General features: G+C 39.8%; 1 protein-coding gene across 1 annotated transcript; it reads left to right on the top strand.

Moving 5' to 3' along the window:
• Window positions 1–7,922: 7,922 nt before the first annotated feature.
• Window positions 7,923–18,218, top strand: LOC112966165 (amine sulfotransferase-like). Its single transcript, XM_026065974.1, has 6 exons — window positions 7,923–8,079; window positions 10,599–10,807; window positions 12,930–13,056; window positions 13,857–13,951; window positions 14,809–14,989; window positions 15,999–18,218. Exons 1-6 carry the CDS (start codon window positions 7,938–7,940, stop codon window positions 16,118–16,120), a joined length of 876 nt encoding a protein of 291 aa, XP_025921759.1. The 5' UTR covers window positions 7,923–7,937; the 3' UTR covers window positions 16,121–18,218.
• Window positions 18,219–18,646: the final 428 nt, after the last annotated feature.

The raw sequence follows: 18,646 nt of genomic DNA, 5'->3' as shown, positions 1-18,646 counted from the left end.
GCATAAAATATCACTTTAGCATCAAACTCCTCTCTCTTTGCAGCTGGAAAACTTTGGGGGAAGAACATACATACATAAACTAATGGCTATCAGAAGGAAAGCTTTTTCTCAAAGGAAGAAGAATGTGGTATAATATCCTCAAATAAACAGCACTTGTTTAAATGTGTCTRCTGGAATCCTACTGATTGTATTAGTGGGGATATACAAATAAAACTGTATGATCACTGCATCTTCCACAGACAAATCCATTTTGTAGTATTTTAGAATTGTTGTGGTCTCTAGTAAATACAGAAAATATGAAATAAGAGAGGATTACAACGGTGACAATCTAAAGCAAATAAATGTCAAATTTTCATATTCATACATTTGGGAGTGGATTATATAACAAAGGTCATCAAGGACTAAAGCCCACAAGCTTTTTCCTCAGAGAGTAATAGAAAGCTATTCTAGCTACTGTTTCTGCTTACTCTGTCCAGATTTTATGGGAAGGTGGAATAAAAGTAAAATCTCCTTTTTTTAACCATTCATTGATGTGAGTCAGGGATAAGCAAGGAATAAATCTTCATTCTTTTCAGTCTCTCTGTACTCTTCTCACATATTTTTCAGAACTACCACAAACTTTTAATCTTTAATTAATGTTTAACCTTCAGAACAAGGGTAGAAAAACCTTGAGGGAGGTAAATAGTCATAAAAATCTACAGTTACAAGGTTTTTGACATGATCAGAAAGTACTGTGAGTAGTTACTTGGAGAGTTACTCTGAGTCCTAACTAGAAGGACCTGGTTATTCAGGGGAACATGTAGTGTGTACTACATGTAGTATATAGTGTATGGCTTGTGAAAAGCAAAACTAGAGCAAAATAGATAATATTGGCAATAATTTTGGCAATGCCTTTGTAAATTAAATACACTTATAGATAGATAATGAACTATAACTCCTCAAAGAAAAACTGCAAGATTGGTTATGGTGCATGTTTTTATTATATTGCTAAGTTACTCTGAATAGTAAATGAGATGAAATATTTTTTGATTTGGTTTTGCCCTTAATTCCATGTAGTAAAATTATCCTTTATAATATAGTTCATATTGCTTAAAATGGAAACCACACGTTTATGTCCGTTTACTTGCAACAAAACTTGCGTGTTCTCTARTAGTACTAACAAGTGCTGCATTTCAAATACTTCGTCTAGGAAAGAGAAACCTGGCTGTAAAGTTAGTTATTTTAATTTGGTAAGATAAAGGTAAAGATACAGACAGATTATTAAAACTTGTTTTATTTCAAGGAAAGGATAAGACATATGAAGGGTAATCTTCCCAAATCTCCAAAATATTCCTGCTCATTTCCAATAGGCAAACTCCCTCTCTCACTCCTTTTCCCCCAACAAATGGAGAACAGGCAGCCAAAGTGGTTTATCCTGTGGCAATGACATGAATGTAATGCAAGATAAGAACCTTGTAAAATAGAATTGGATAAAAAAACATATATGTGTGTGACATGCAATCTGGATGCAGCCTAAAATCACCCTACCACTTTGCTGAATTTGGGAGCTTAAGTACAAGATGCACATATAAAACACATTAAATTGTGACCTACAGGAGTGAAAGAAAGAGAGAGAGAGAGAGAATGCAGCTGACAAAATTAGAATGAGCAGACACAATATTCATGAGAACATAGACTGATTATGTGTAGCCTTTCGCACTGACTATGGTCCTTGGAAAGCACTAACTTCTGAGAAGCTTCTCTATTAACTCAGACATTATGTATCTTTGGCATGGATTCTATGCAGTTAGAGTAAATACTAGATGATACTGGTGTAGAATAGTACCTGAGACATGTAGAAAATAAAGAAATTTATTACAAACCTTTTTCTTTTTTTCTCAATAAGTGGGAGAACAATCTGTTATTATGCGGATGCCTAAACTGACTGTTGAAGTGGTGTAGCTTAGCTTGCCCTTTTGGCTATGCCTTGTTGAATGTATTTTGTAGTAATACATGGAACTTAGTTTGGGGTTCCATGTGCTTAATTTAGGCATTTACTTTACACTTTAATGTTACAGTACAGGTAGGCAGGAGACCTGCCTTTGGCTAATGTCTGCATAGGGAACTTTAGGATTTATTTTAGGAACACCAGGTTGCTAGCACTGTAGAGGTTTGTAAAAGAAAAGTTAAGATTAGTATGAACAGAAGTGTCTAGGTGTGAAAGTTCCAGAGGAGACAACCAGAAGAAGGGCTTAAGAACAGCAGATATTAATGGCACCTAGAGTAGCACATCATCAAAATCACAGCACATCTACCAGACACTTGTAAAGACACTGAGGCTGGGAAAACAAGGCATAGGCTAAAACAAAAGACAGATTACACTCAGAAAAAAAGAAAAAAGGACAGCACAAAAATCAGGAATCTTGCCTCATAGTTACAGCTTGTCAAAAATTGTAGCAAAAGAAATTCTGACTAGATGTAAGGAAAACATTTTCAGAATGAGTATGGTGAAGCCCTGGAACAGGTACTCAGAGAGGTTGTGGGCTCTCCATCCTTGGAGATTTTTCAAAACTCAACTAGATGAGGCCCTGAGCAACCTGATTTAGCTTTGGATTTAGCACTGCTTTGAGCAGGAGGTTGGACTAGACACTTCCAGATGTCCCTTTTGACCTGAATGTTTCTGTTTTTCTAATGACTCACAGAGGTGGGAGAGAATGAAGAGACCAAAGATCACAATCACTTTCAAATCCTAAGGGATACAGAAGGCATATACAAAAAACAGCACATGGCTGCCAACAAAGAAATCCAGGAGATATGACGAGCATTTGATAGCCAGGGTCTCTCATCCTCTATGTCACTGCAGGGGATCCTGGCCAAACTGTTTGGACACAAATGCCTTGGCACTTGTGGGTGTGTGGGTTTGGAAGGAAGGAACGTGAGTAAAATTAGTTTTGTTTAAGTTAAACAAATATAATTCCTTTGCCCCCCCATACAGTCTCACACTGGACTTTGTCTAACAGCACCTGGCACCTGAAAGGTAAGTGCATGTTAGGTATTTGGATCCCAACATTAATTATTAATGTTGTAATGGACTATTGTCCTAAAAGATAATACAAATGGAAACTGTGTTCAATTAACCACAGATAGACTTTGATTCAGATTCACACTGACAAGCAGGGGCAAATCCTAACTTTAGGGTTCTGCCATTTTACAAGATCCCTGAGATTTGGATGTTTTCCCCACTATCTGTCCAAAGGCCAGATAGTTTTACAGACTATTTCTTTCCACTGGAAAATACTACTTCCTGCACTAACTAACCCCTTGTTGGCTCTCCAGCTAGTTGATAAAGCTGATGTGAGACCATACTTGTTGCTCTTTGGATTCCCCAGAGCAACGCACTTGAGGTTTGAAAATCAAGTTTTAGGATCAACAGATGTTGCCCTTCATTATCATATAACATTTAAAATAGATTTTGAATTACAAAATACAAAAGAGATGGGTGACAGGAGCAAAGACAGAACATGCTTAATCTTTCACCCTAAGGCTTTCCTCTGTGCTGGGAGGAAAAAAAAAAACCAAACAGCTCTATTCCTCTTTCTGGCTCATTCATACTCTGTCCCACCTAACTGATCTGTTGTGCAAGTTGGGGGACTACCTGGGGTATTGATCTAAGTTAAAAAGTAATCTTTCACAAAACACAACTCAGAACTGGGGAACAAAATGTTCTTCTCTGTGATGTGATCAGCATGCAGGTATCAGTGAGAAATGTCTCAGGCATGATTTTATTTCAGTTATAAAAACACTTGACACCTAGAAAACACAGAAGAACACTTGACACGAACACATACATATGATTAACTGAAATAGCTCATTCTATATTCCTGATTAAGACCAGATTTGATCAGTCTGACCTACTACTTTGTAATGTATTCAGACCTTTCTTTGGGACTACTGTAAAACACAGATTGGAGGTCAAATCTGTTTGGGCAGAAGTTCAGCAAAAGTTCATCAATAAAAAAGTCTCAGCAAAAAGCAAAAGATGTTATTCACTTCTGCTCCTCTCCAATATTCCTCAGTGATGCTGTTGCTAAAAAAAGGAGGAACAAAAACTAAAATGAGCATTTAACTGATTCCATAAATCTTTCTTTCTGAACTGTTTTCATTTTTTCAAGAATTGTATTAGTTCTCTAATCTCTGTCTGAGTTAAAGATAAGCAAGTRTTGAAAGAAAGCCAAACAGCATCGCGTCAGCTGGTACACTTAGTTAAAAGGAAACCTGATTGCTCAAACATCTCTGGACTCATTCATATCTACTGAACAGGGAAGCGGTAGTACACACCTCTGGGGGCAGCAAGGGAGCACAGAGAAGGTAAGTATGTCTGAAATTATTAGAGCTGTAGAGCTGTGAGCTAAATGATGCTATACTCCCCTTTCAGAAAAATAAGAAAAATTGTATGTAGATCTCTTATGTAAAACACTTCGAAATGTTCTGCTAGAAAGAGTATCAGAGAACAAGGGGATACAACTGTTCTGGGCTTCCAGGCAGACTGAACAGGACAGGGTCTCTCATCGCTGATACGGAAATCGAAGCATTAAATGGACTTTTCTGTATTACTCAGCAAAGAAATTGGAGTCATAGTTGTGAGACAGTTACCTAAGCAGAGCAAAAGTGTGTGGTCACTGTGGATTCAGGAGGTTACCTGCAGACACAGGGCTTGGAGGGAAGGCATTTTTGAGATGCACAGCTGGAAGGTAAGAGCATAACTGAATGTCCCCCCTCAACTTCAAACACACTAGTCATGAATAGGCTTTCCAGGCAGCTAAGGTAGGCTACTTTTTCATGATATATTTTGGGTATATTTTTTCTTGTTACATTGATTTAGCTGTAAAAAACACACAGTGCAATAACCTTTGTCCCAAAGTGATATAAAAACTCATTTTTTGGCAGAACAAGATTGAAAAGGTTTCCGTGTGCCTTGAATACGTCTTCTTTTTGCTTCTCACAGTTTCTGGTTCTTCCTCTTGTTTCAGTAAAAATAAACTGCTCATTTCGCATACTTTACATTCTTAGGATTTCACCAGCTTCATTATTATGGCTTGAGTTTAAAAGCGTCCCCATACCTTAGTTTCTAAATGTTTTTTTTTTCTCCATTTAGAAATCCTATTTATTAAGGGTAGTTTCAATCAGTGAAATACAGGCTTTGATGTGAGGCTGAAACATATCACAGGCTTTGGTGCGGCACTCGCCACTGTCAGATGATGCAGGCTGAGCTCATGTTAACAAGACTAGTTACGCGTGCTGCTCCAGGCTGTTGTTGGAGCCCAGTGCCCTGCCTTTCCCATTCTGCAATACACACATACACCCACACCCACACCACTGTCTCCGCAGCTTCTGGGAGTTTAACTGTTCAACAATTCTTTATCAGAAAATCAGGGTATATAAAAAGTAATATTTCAAAATAAATCGTTTTATTTGGCAATTCCACTGATCTGCCCGAAGAGTGGCCAGGCAAGCCACAGCAGGCTGTGGTGGCAATGGTGGGCAACTGGAGGTGAGCTGGGAGCACTAGCCCCTTAACCCACGCCAGCCACAGCTACCCTTGCTCAACTAACTGCAGCCCATGCCACCTGCACTGAGAAAGGGAGTAAAATACAAGCACAGGAATCTCATAGTAATTCCAGGTAGGAAATACAGCCAATGACATTTATTTTCCCACAGGATTTTGTCAGTAGAACTGAACTTGTGCACCACCCAAAGTAAGGATTTTTTTTTTTGTTGTTGTGTAACAATACTAAATAAGGGTGTTAACAGGAGAAATTAAATTGGATCAATCTCATAAAACAGAGGTGTAGGTATGTTTTAAAAYTGTGTGGTACTGCATCTATGAGGAGCTCTTTAGATCAGGGTCTGCTGCAGCCTTGGCCACGGAGTGGGTCTGAGGGACGTCTRTGTGTCCTCCTGTGGCCGTGGCTCTGTCCGTGGCGGAGGCTGCCTGGCGGCCTGCCCTTGGCTCTGCAGGCTGAGCTGCTTGCGTGACCCCTTTCTAATCCGTTTTAGCGTCTGCCTGAAGCTGGGCCACCCCCTCCCTCTCCCACATGTCCATAGGCTCGGCTGTTTCGGAGTCAGGAGTGCCAAGATGGAGGAAGCCCCAACTACTGCCCTTCAAATCCCACCTCAGTGATGGGAGCCCACAGGCACCCGCTGCAGCCCCAGCCCAAACCTCCAGCTGGGAGAGGTGTATCACAGCCCACAGGGCTGGACACAATGTGTTTCAGCTGCGAACTTGCCCCCTCTCCTTTCCTTGGGAAAGTGGGGCAGTTGGTAGTGGGGGCTGCACAGATGTTGCACCACTCAGGGTAAGTGTGGGGCTTGAGCTTTGTGCTTTTGGGGCGACTTCAGTACCACTGCAAGCCCCGTTAGCAGCTGCTCCCTCCCTATGGCAGGGCAGGTGGAGGATTTGCCCGGGCTGTGGGGCAGCGCCTGTCGCGCCCCTCCTCCTGCCCTGCCAACCAGAGTGCCGCACTCCCGCCTGCGTCCCACCGATGAGTCCCACGGTGGCACACACTCTGCAAACAGCCTCTGCCTGCACCTATCTTATTGTGCCAATGCCGTCGGTGATCCTCGGCTGCATCCAAGCTGGAGGTTACGTCCCTTGGACCTGCCAGTTCAAGGGCAGCATTGCATTTTAAACAAGAGCATTGCTAGGTCAGCGTATTTTGGCTGCACAGGGTAGGGAAGCCAGCATACGTCCAAGTGGGTTCACAGACAAGGAAGGCAAAGGGGAAGCAAAGCATAATCTGGAGAGAAAGAAATGATAACAAAACAGATTGAATCAGTGACCTTATTTCCAAGTATTGCTTGCTTTGGTTAATTCAGATCACTTGGCTGATAGGTCTTGCGTAAGCAGTTGTTTCAACAAATCTGGGCAATGGAGTTATCCACACAATGAAGCAATGACCAACACTGCAGTCATGAACCACCATCTATACACTGAAATGGGGGAAGGCAGGGGACAGAAACTTGAATAAAATTCCAGATAAAAAAATCTCTTTTAAAATATATTTCAACCCAAATGAAACAATACTTGTGATATCCAAGTCTGAAAATGAACTTGCTTATGTCTTTCTGCTCAGACTGTAAAAGATATACAAACCAAAACTTCCTAACCTATCATCTGCTCCCTTTTGCTCTTGCTAAGCTACAATAGTCAGCTTCAGTCTATCTTTTACTCTATCTGTATCTCCCCAGCAGTTTGCTCTTCCCCGTTCATCACAATGATAATGATTAACGTCTTTTTCTGGCAAATATGTGGTAACAGTGTTAGTACAAGACACAAGACAACAGCCTTATAAAACCAGAAGGCACATTAAAACAAAACAAAACAAAACAAAACAAAACCCACACACATTCATGATTATCCATTCCAGTTTGCAGAAATTATTCTTATTATGGGAGAAACATTGATAATGGGACAGAGAATAAGTGGAGACTAACAATAATAAGATATTTTAAACACAGTTTCAATTACAAAATTCAGAATGAGTGTGGGGTAGTTAAGCTGGCTCTGTTGAAGAGCTAGTGAGACCCCAAAGAAAACTTTATGGTCCTCAGATTCTAAAGCAGTTTTGACAGATGATTTTTACATAGGTTGCTTTTGGTTACATTAGTTTTTAAATGTAGGTAGCATACACTTGTGTATGAGTAAGGGGTCATGCTCTATACATCTTTTTTCTCAAGAGAAATGTATCCTCAGCGATGTTCTTGTGACTATCTGAAAGCTAAATTTCAGTGTATTGTTCACTGGGAATTTTCTGAAATTTATTTTGCTGAAATTTGCTGGCACTGAATTTTTTGCTTGAATTACTCTTTTTTTCTGTGAGATGACAACACGAGAAAAAGGTATAAATTTATGTTTTCTTATTGCAGGTTATCTATTTGTAAGAGACAACAAATTAACAATGGAACCCTCAAAAGAATATCTATTCACCCACAAAGGATTTTATTTTGCAGCAAATATAACTACACCTGAGTACCTAGATTCCCTGGAGACGTTTGAAATCAGAGACAGTGATGTATTTATAGCTACTTATCCAAAATCAGGTAAGAAAGAAATTGTCTCCAAAGGAAAAAACAAAACAAAACAAAACAACCAGCCACAGAAGCGTCTAAGGTTGTTAGACATATCCTGCATAGCCAGGGCCTGATCAGCCAGACATGGGGCTCCTGCTTGTGTCCAGCTGAACCTACCTCATTCTTGGATCTCAGTCTTGTAGGTGTACTCAGAGCAAGCTTACTATACACAAGGAGATCTGACCTCCCTTGCCTCAAAAAACATAGATAGTTCTGTAGGGCTGGGACACAAGAAAGTTGGAGATGCTTGTGGTACATCTGGGGTGATTTTTGGGCTCAAATCAAAGATGATTTGGGGAGTGTTGCATCCAAATTACAACCAAGCAGGAGACCAGACCGAATGTGAGCAAATGATATATATTTCGTTTCAACAATACTTACGTATGTAGCAATACAAGAAACCTGAGGGATCAATTCTGCATTCCCACTTCTGAAGCAAAGGTACCTGAGCAACTGACTTCACTGTGGTATTACATAAAATCTAAAGATTTTGTTCTGCCTTTACTTGCCTTTACTTGTACATTTCCATACAGGTTCATCTCATGCTCTAAAACTGGTCTACCCAATTCTCAAGACTCCATTTCTTTAGTGATGAGTAACTGATCACTTCTGATTTATGCTTATACTCTTGATATCTCTGATATCAATCTGCACGTGTACTTTCAAGGCCTCTGCTATCCTCTTGTGTTTGTGCTCTTGGGAAGTTCTGCCAAAATCCTTCATTTCTTTTCAATGGCCTTGAAGATGTGACCTTTAGATAACATAACCAGTGTTTTGCTAGCAGACATCCTTGTCCTAGGGTCATTGAATAGCTTGCTGGAATTCAGTATTCACTCAGGTATTCAGTAAAATACTTGACACAGAAAGGCATTTTGGAGGAGAATAGGAAAGAGGGGTTCAGGAGGAGTGGAAGGGAACCCCAGTTGTGGTTGTGGTGAAGGCAGATATGATACAAGAAGCCTGTGAAAGGGCCCGTGTGTGGCAGAGTGAGGGGATAGGGAACCCAGGGATGCTAGCTCTACTTCAGAAAGTGAGAGTGGGTGAGCTGGCCGAATAATGCACTGGGTGGGAAGACATTTGGAGTGAAGAAAGCAGGTGTGGGGACTTGACACAAGCATGGCTGGATAGGTTTGCAAAAAGGGTTTTGGATCGAGAAAAGGGAGGGAGGAGGATAAGAAGGAAGAATTTAAGGGGTAAAGACACTAACATACTGGGATGAGCACATCTTTGGAAGTGGGAAGTTCACGTTGCAAAGTGATGAGCTATGCCAAGGCAAGAGGGAATCAGAAGATGATTTTGAGTCAGGAATTGCACAGAATATCATCTCTATCCTATTCACCCCTTTTCCTTCACCACAATCCTCTTTTTTCCCCACCAGTTATAAATCTAAGGTACCCTCCACTATTTCTCTTGAAGCTCTACCACTGTGCAGAAAAATTGTCCAGGCTGGTTATACCAAGTAGAGCAAGGCAGTCAGCACAGCTCTGAAATTACTGGGTAAGGTACTTGCCCAGTTATTGTTCCTCTGAATTTTAGGATTATTTCTTTATCTTGGCTGCTGACTTTAAATCTACAATACATATACAGTCCAATCTCTGAAACTAGCAGTTTCCATTCCACACGAGGTCTTTAACAGCTAGACTTGTTTCAGATACTTTCCTTTTACTATGCTTGTTCAGGGTAGCCTACCATAATGGTTTGAATGCTCTTCCACATGGATTTGAATTCTCTCAGGTGTCTATCTTTATTGGCCTACAGCATATAAGGGGAAAGGAATCAGTACTACCATACAGTGCACTTTTGAGAAGGCTAAATGGTTCTTCTTCTCATTGCCCAAATGGGTCAGCTATTCAGGATTTACCTCGCACTGTCATCACCTAGCACAAGAACCCAAACTGCTGTGACAGTTGGGCACCTACAGAGTCCTGTGTTTTTAGATCATCCTTGTCAGCAGCCGTAGCTCAGGAATCAGATTTTTCCTAAGGAACTTTAGAGATCTTGTTGCCACAAGCATCTACTTTGTGGGGCCCATCTGTGCTTTACAAATGTGGCGTTACCAGCTGTTGGCTTCATGACATCTCACAACACTTTGCAGGATTTCTGGAAGCAAAAATCTTTTCTAGAACCTTTCAGCAGGAGATATTTTTAGATATGGAGCCCACAGAGATGCAGCAATTCACATTGCTATAAGGGCTGAGGACAGATATAATTTGCCTGGAGGCTGAATATACTGGGTAAAGAAACTGAAGGTTTAGTTACTGAAAATCACTTTTCTGCAGTGATAAAAGAAAAATATGCTTTCTTTTTGCACTCATCAGTGACCAAGACAGTGTTTGCTCTCTTTGGTCCTCTAAGTAGTGCTTGTATTCACAAAGTGAAATCAGTTACATCTGGGAAGAGGCTGTATTTATGACAGTATACTATCTTTAAATAAATAAATAAATAAATGAAAARCAAACAAGGTTCAAATAAAAAGGTTTCCTTCCCAGGAACTGTGTGGACTCAGAATATTTTGAGCTTAATATTTCATGAAGGCCACCGTAATGGAACAGAAAATATAGACCTCATGGACAGAATCCCGTGGCTGGAATACAATATAAAACACATGGATTATTCAGCTTTTCCTTCACCTCGTCTTTTTGCCACCCACCTGCCTTACTACTTAACTCCAAGAGACCTGAGAAACAAAAGAGCACGTGTAAGTGATGTTATTTTTACAGTTTACTTAAAAACAATCATGACAATTTGTCCCAGTGAATGGGTCCAAATCCAACCTCTCTTCTCTTCAAGATTCCCTTGTCTTTGTATAAATATCATCTGCTTTGCATATTTGGGGAAATCAGGGACCTTCAAGACCCCACTTCTTCTGTTTCTTCTTGTCGTATCTCCTAGCCCTAACGCTGTTAGTGAGATGAGATGGTGCAGTAATGCATCTCAGAAGGAACTTCCACAAAGACTTGTACTAATTTCATCCTTGTGAAAATGTCTGGTTCCAGTGGAGTTATTAGTCTGAAAATAAAGTCTCCCTGGTACTGATAACATGGGTAGCACAGGACTACAGTAGGTAGAGAGGGATGTGAGAACTTCCTTTGCTTGTTCATCAGTGCAGGGGAGTTTCTGAATAAGACTCTCCATTGTGAATCATATAATAGCTCAAATCCTGTCTCCCATGGAAAAAAAAAAGAAAAAGAAAAGAAAAAAAGAAACCTCCTTAGAGCCAGATGTGTCTGGACTACTACATTAAGGTGCACTCACAAATCAATGGGCATAGGGGACAGTCTGAAGATGTATGGTATGTATGTTTGGTTCTAATAATACACGGAGAACTGGCTTCATAGACTCATAGCAAATTCTTACTTTGCTCCCTGGCAGAGTATGTCATGGTAAGACAGTTGTTACTCTTTCTTAAGGCACTCCCAGTGACTTTTGCCCCTTCTGTCATTATTTCTGCTGCAGAGCTTCCTGTGATAAAGCAAGCAGATATCTGGGGCAGAGCTCTGTGCACAGGAGCTATGGAAATAAGCTCTTAGTGCAGCTGTTAAGTTCTTCACACATAAAGGTGTTGTGGAAAACGACAATATTCTCACTATTTGCTTCACAACACCAGTGAAGTTTGGAAGAGAAAGCTCACACACAGAAAATAAGGTTTGAAATCCAAAATGGTCTCCAACAAAGAATGAAAACATTGCCCAAACTGCACATACAGCACACATCAGAAARTATGGAAATTGTTGTGATTTCAAGAAAATCTTGTTTGTGTAATAGGTCTTTTCCCCCTCTGCTTGAATATGTTATTAGGTTGTTCTTATTTTATATCAAGTTATTGAATAAATTTTCCTGTGATTCAGCTCACAGCTTTTCAATTAGGAGTTTACTGAGTTTCCTTGTAATACCTTTAGAAGTCCCTATTGATGTATATGGAAATAATACCTTGGAAATAATGGTTTTGGTTTTTGCTAAAGATAATTAGATTGCTTTCAGCTAATGAGGAATCTAAAGTGGTAATTTTACTCAGCTAGAAACCCAATCTGAGAGCATGATTCTTCTGTCTCTCCTTGCAAGCATCCATAACCTCATAAGGGTGGTGTGCCAGGTTGTATTTTCTCTTCCTAAATAGAGAGTGTTAAGAAGCAGAAACTTAGTAGAAGCAGGGACATCCTGCTGCTCAAGAGGCAGGAGGCTGCCCATCTAACTGGTGGTACCTCATCTTTGCCTGAGGCAACATCTCTTGTGTGCTGAGAAGTCAGCAGGAGCCAGAATAACCCCTGTCCATAACAGGTCTTCCTTTTATGATGATGGGGCTTCCTCTTACCTGTCATTCAAAATCTGCCTGCATGCTGCCTCTGGCACCTGCTTCACAGTCTAGCAGTTGAGGTCCCTGATGAGGTCAGCACTGTACAAAAGCTGTAATTTCCAAGAAGTTCTTGTTCATTTTATAGTGACTTTCTGCAAAAATTTGAAGCTGAATCAACTGAATCAACTTACAAGAAAGTTAAAATGATTTTCTAGTGTTGTTCTTCCACAGGTGACTGCCTTGCACAGATGAACAATAGCACTGACACCTGCAAGTAACCCTGATCCCATGAAGATAGTTAGCCATGGGCATTGAACAATGGACTTCAAAGGGAAATGCCACTAACTACAAACAAAATGACAGTGTAACATTATCTGGAATTTACTTAACATGTTTGTCATCTTCAAATTGTTTTCACACATTTTATAGTGGGAATTGTAAGGACAGTTACAGAAAACCACACAGACGGTCAGGGTAATGGAGCCCTTTAATATGTTTGAGACTAGTGTTCTTTTTCTTTTTGCAGGTTATTTATGTTACCAGGAACCCTAAGGATGTTTTGGTTTCTTATTTCCACTTTTCCAAAATCATGGTCACACTAGAGAAAGTATCAGATTTTAACATTTTCATGGAGAGATTTTTAGCTGGCAAAGGTAAAGTATCTTTTCTGCTAAGAACCCCAAGTCCCATTGCCTGATCTCAGTCTGAATAGAGATTAATTATATCAATAAATATCAACTACCCAGAATCTTCAGCCATGTTTAAACCTGAATCCAAAGCTGCAGAAGCTGTTTGAGCTTGACATAATTTTCTGTTTGTAAACAAGGTCTGAAGGGGAAAGTAAAGTCAAGGCTTTACTGCTCCCCAGCAAAATGCAAGTTGCTTATTTTATCTGAATTAGAGACTGACTCAGAATATAACCATTATGATTGAAGATCGCTTAACACTTTCCACATTTGGTTAGCTGCGGTGAACCTATGAGGATGGCCATCATACAGAGAAGATAGAGAAGTAGTCTTCTGCTGGAGCTAGTCCAGATTACCAGAAACTAGAGCGGTTCTGCCTCATCAGCATGGAGGATTGTCACCCAAAGACTGTTAGCACGTATCAGAATATCAGAAAAAATCCTCAAAATATCAGAAAAAAAACTCAAAATATCAGAATATATTATCTAAAATCCACCTTTCCAAAGACCTAAAAGTATATAGTGGATTATAAATAACTGTTAAGATTTACCTTCTACAGTGATGCCATTCCTTGCAAAAAGCCCAACTAATTGTGTCTCTGTGAGCATAGATACCCTCTGAGTCTCAAGAAAAAAAGACAATGGAAAACACTGAATCTTACAGTTCTGTCCTCAAAAGTACTGGAGATATCAAAAATTTTTGATAATTTAACTGTTTTTCTGCTGCTAATAGCATTTCTGTCTTTTTTTATTATCTCCCTTGGGAAGTACTTGCCAGTTCATGGCTGGATCACGTTACAGGCTGGCACAGCCATGCAGAGGATTTCAATATACTCTTCCTTACCTATGAAGAAATGAAAAAGGTGAGGTCAGTTAATATCTTTGTATTCAAAATATTCTCTTCCTATATTGAGTGCATTTTCAGATTAGCCTCTATGACAACAGTTCATACTGAAAAGTGCTTAATCCCTTGTGGAATAGATGCAAATTGATGAGATTTCTGAGGAAATAAAGTCATTTGTCTTATTGGTGCGAGGTCTTATTAATTACTATGAAAGTATTATATAAAGCACTTTGCACTATGACAGAAGTCTGCTTCACTACCATGCCAAAAACTCTTTCTGAAACAATACAGAATAAGATTTTTACAAGTACCTTCAATAGGAATTTTATGCTCATAAGGACAGTTCCACTAAAGGAGAGAAGTACTTAAGAGGCAGCTCTGAGGTTACTTGAGGAGCTTTCAAACTGCTGACCACAAATTTCCTGCCAGTGGCTGACCATGCCTTTGTGTGACTTCTTATTTCTCTGAAGTGGCTGCCCTTCTCCCTCCCCAGGAAAGGCCCGGTGACAGCAGCATAGCCCAGATAATGTGCACTAGTTGCTCAAATTGCAGCCTGGGGTTGCTCACATGAGAGTTGAGCCCTTAGTTAGGACAACAGGTCTGACAAAAACTCTACAGGTTAAGTCACTTCCTTTCCAGACACAGACTCTGTTCCAGGAGTGACTTCACCAGGGGATCTAATGTAAGATGCACATGGAATTTGCAGTGTGGGGAGCAGAATGCAAAATTCCCATCTCAGACAGCACTGCTCTTGATTGCTCAAATGATGCAAGAGTACTCTCTCACAAAAATGATCTGCACCCAAATTTATGTCTTTTATTCTACTATTTGGTTCTTTGTATCATCAAGACAGTTTCAAAATAACATTAATTGCAGGATCTCAGAAGTGCTGTGCTGAAGATCTGCAACTTCGTAGGCAAGACACTGAGTGAAAAGGAAGTGGAAAGTGTTGTGAGACAGGCTACGTTTGAGAACATGAGAAAAGATCCCAGGGCAAACTATGAGAACCTATCAGAATTCCTAAGAGAGAAAAAGCCAGGTTATTTTCTACGCAAAGGTAAAGTTGAAGCAGTATGAAGTCATAAGTATTTCATTTCATGTCTCTTGGCTTGAGATGAACCTAGGGTTTCCAGTCTCAGCTAGAAATCCCATTTTCAGAGGAAGAATTCAGGTTAGTGGCAATTAAATTTATCAGAGCACTTTTCTTGCAAGGGCATCAGCAATTTTACTATATTTTCATAGGGACAATAAAAGGCAACATTTTCCTGATTGCAACACAAATTGTCACAGTCCTGTCACGTAAAGGAAATGACCTGTGGGTTGTACTGAGTCAGGACTAATATGATGCCTTCTTACTGGAGGATTGACATGGTTATGAGCAATTGGCTAAATGGTAGATAGCTTTCACTGGAGAGGAGAGCCTCTCCCAAACAGAAAAAGATGCTTGTTTCAGAACCTCTAAGGGAGTTACTGTCTGGGCAGGACAGTGATTTTGATTTCTGCACTGTGAGTATACCAGGAGAGGCTGTTTAAGATTGAAAACAGTGCTAGCTTGCAGATGATCTTCACAGACATACTGGCTTTTGCTTTTCAAGGCAAGAGTTGTCTTAACAGTGTGAACACAGACCTTCTTGACCAGTCACGCTCAGGGTCCATTAACTTCAGCCCTGACTTCTGGACATTGCTAAGACTTTCTGCTGCTCACTGTAGGATAAGACCTTCTAGGGATTAAAGAGAGTGCTGTACTCACAGCAAAACAAAAGGTGTTACTTTTAATACTTCCCCAGCTATTATTTGATCACAAAGGAATCAGCAAACACCAGAACAAATGAGTTGAATAACTTTGTGAGGAGGCAGAAGTATAGGTCTATGGTGCATTTTATTCACAGCACCTAGATTTGGAAGTGTGCCAAAAAAACAGCGCCTCACTCAGCAGGTCAGCAATAAGGGAGATGCTGAGRAAGCCATGAATTGCTTCCCCAAAATAGCACTCACTGTTTTCAGGCAGGTTTTCTCGAAAGGTATGCATTCTACTTCCCACCTCCTTTTACTGCCTCTTTCCTCAGGCACTACTGGAGACTGGAAAAACATGATGACAGTAGCACAGAGTGAAAGGGTTGACGAAGTTCTGAAAGAGAAAATGAAGAATCTGCCCATAAAATTCATCTGGGATATTAACGAAATGTAGGCTGGTTTCCAGTTTCATCATCCTTTGGTGTTTATAGTAGATGCACATATTTGAAGTTCTGGAAAAACAAAGCACATCAATTTCCAGCTACATTATAGAAATAAAAATGATGTCAGCTCATTCATGACTTGTCCARGGAAACGACTCAGTTACACCAGTTTCCTGTTTGTAGTTTTACAAGCTATTTTAGTTGATTTTCATAGTAAACTACAACTTTTTTCCTTCATGTTTGCTTTTACTCTCACTGGCTTTAAATAACACCAGGGTTGTAGACAACAAAGTAAGGATAGATCTTGATATTGAACATTGCTAAAAATTTTCTGAAAATTTTCACTTCTGTGTTTTGAGGCTTTCTTTAGTAGACCTTAAATGTCCAAACTGGAAAGAATATTGACTAATTCTGGTACAGTTATGCTTTCATATGACTGAGTTTCTTTTTCCTTGGTAAACCACAGATACTGTTTGCTGGTAAAGTGGCCTTTATGATACATTCTCTGATGTTGCCTATTGACTGAAAGACTTCATTGCATTGTCTGTTATGGTTCTTAAGGTCATGGTTGACAGTCTGCTACTTGAAATTTTGARGAAAAAAAAAAGCCACAGCAATAGCAAATTTTAAGTGAAAAAGTCCTCTTCTCCTTTGTCCTTGATTATCTGCCAGATAAAAAGCTACCATTTATCCATGACTACTGCCTTCCTCATATATGCACTGACTCACAACAATGGCTTAACCTGTCAATGATGCAACTCTAAGGTAGCTCTCCTATGGGCTTCCTCTGAGAAAAAGAGAACAAAGATGCATGTCAAGATTTTTGCTATCAACAACTCAAAATACATTTGCAAACAACTCCATTCCTCACACACATCTGGTCTGTGATATATTCATGTTTATAGACAGTAATGTATTTTATGCTGCGTGCAAAGGGAGGTCCAAGTCCTGCATATTTTATCAACTCTACCTGTTGAAACTACTCGCAAAGCAGAACTTTAGTTCCTCCCCATACATGCACCGATAAGTTTCTAAGTCTCTAGCACTTTTGTTCCTCTAATAATTGCCCATCCTTTTCAGCACAGCCTTAGTCTGGAGGGCACAGGGAAAGGTGATTATTTGGAACAAAATGTTTCTTCCTCAGCTTTTTTCCCAGATACCAACTGCACTCACTGGGAGGAAAGGCAAGTTTTGAACACTCATCCCTGCTTCACGCTATGAGGTCTACACCATCATACTAGGGTGGCATGCTTTCAATTGCTATTGAATCATTGTCCTAACAACTGAGCCAGAGCAGGACATAATTTCTAACTTCAAAAACATTCCAAACCATTGTTTCAACTGACAAAAGCATCTACCTTGTTTTTTCCATAAACTGTTTGAAAAATGTAAAATTTCCCTAGAGTTCACATCCTAGCTTGGGATCAGCTATTTCCTCTCATTTTCAATCCATCTGTTTTAGTCTTCTGATACATTTAGCTGCTTTTTCCTGGACAGAATTATTCATGCACAGCATAATGTGCCATAATGATAGCTGCTTCTGTTAGACAAAGGAGATCTTGTATAATTAACCTGTAAGAAGAATACTTCTATGTCGCTCAGTGTTACAACCAGATCATCTTTCCTTCTGGGAACTTCATATCCCTGATATAAAGAAAATAAATTACAATACAAACTTGTGTGACCTACGTAATCACTAGATATGCGAGTCTGAACTTCCCAAAGGGTACCAGGGATCTTTTCCACTTGTACATATTTACATTGGCCACAGAAAAGGTAAAACTAGTTCAAAGTCAGAAGCTTAATGTATGCCTTTTGCTGAGTTTGCTTTAAGTACAAATAGCAGAACTAGTGATTACAAGTAGGACCTTGATCTTTGCTCTTTTTCCAGTGGCAGACTATATCTACAAGCCTCATCCTAACAATAAAAAGCCCCAGTAAAACCTTAATACAACCACAATAAAATAATAAAAATCTGTTATGTCAAAGTATGGACCTCAGTTAACACTATCAGTTGCAGACAATTTTACTAGCATTCAGTATAGAAAGTAGAATCAGGTTCAAGGCAGTAAATGCAATTACTTCAAAGAATTATACCTGAAAAGTAGCTCTTCTGTCTCTCCTAATCAGAGCCCAGTTGCGAAGCACTGAAGGGACAATTTTAAAAAGGTACTTCAGCACCTCTTAGATTCTGCAACACAAAACTCAGAGCAGTCATATGACAGTTCTTTCCCTCAGGATCCAGTATCTCAGTATCTTGGATCCAGGCCGAGTCTCCTGTCTGGTCCAAACTTTGAATTTATTTCAGCAACCATGCAGTTTAGAGATACCTAGGACACATTGTAGCCTGCTGGTTAAAAGTCTCCTAGGAGAAAGATTGAAGTTGAATATCCCAAAGGAATTGTTCTTTAAGCTCCCAGTTCTTGGCCAAAACACTCTAGGCACTGACCTGCTAAAAAAGAGAGGGGCATTTCGCCAGCAGGTTTTGTTTGTTTTAAAGCAGGTGGCAATCATAATTGCATTTTTGCACCAATCCT

This window comes from Apteryx rowi, unplaced genomic scaffold (genome assembly GCF_003343035.1).
Source record: "Apteryx rowi isolate R43461 unplaced genomic scaffold, aptRow1 scaffold_235, whole genome shotgun sequence".
In the NCBI taxonomy this organism is placed as follows: domain Eukaryota; kingdom Metazoa; phylum Chordata; class Aves; order Apterygiformes; family Apterygidae; genus Apteryx; species Apteryx rowi.
This window is presented reverse-complemented; position numbering and strand designations above follow the sequence as displayed.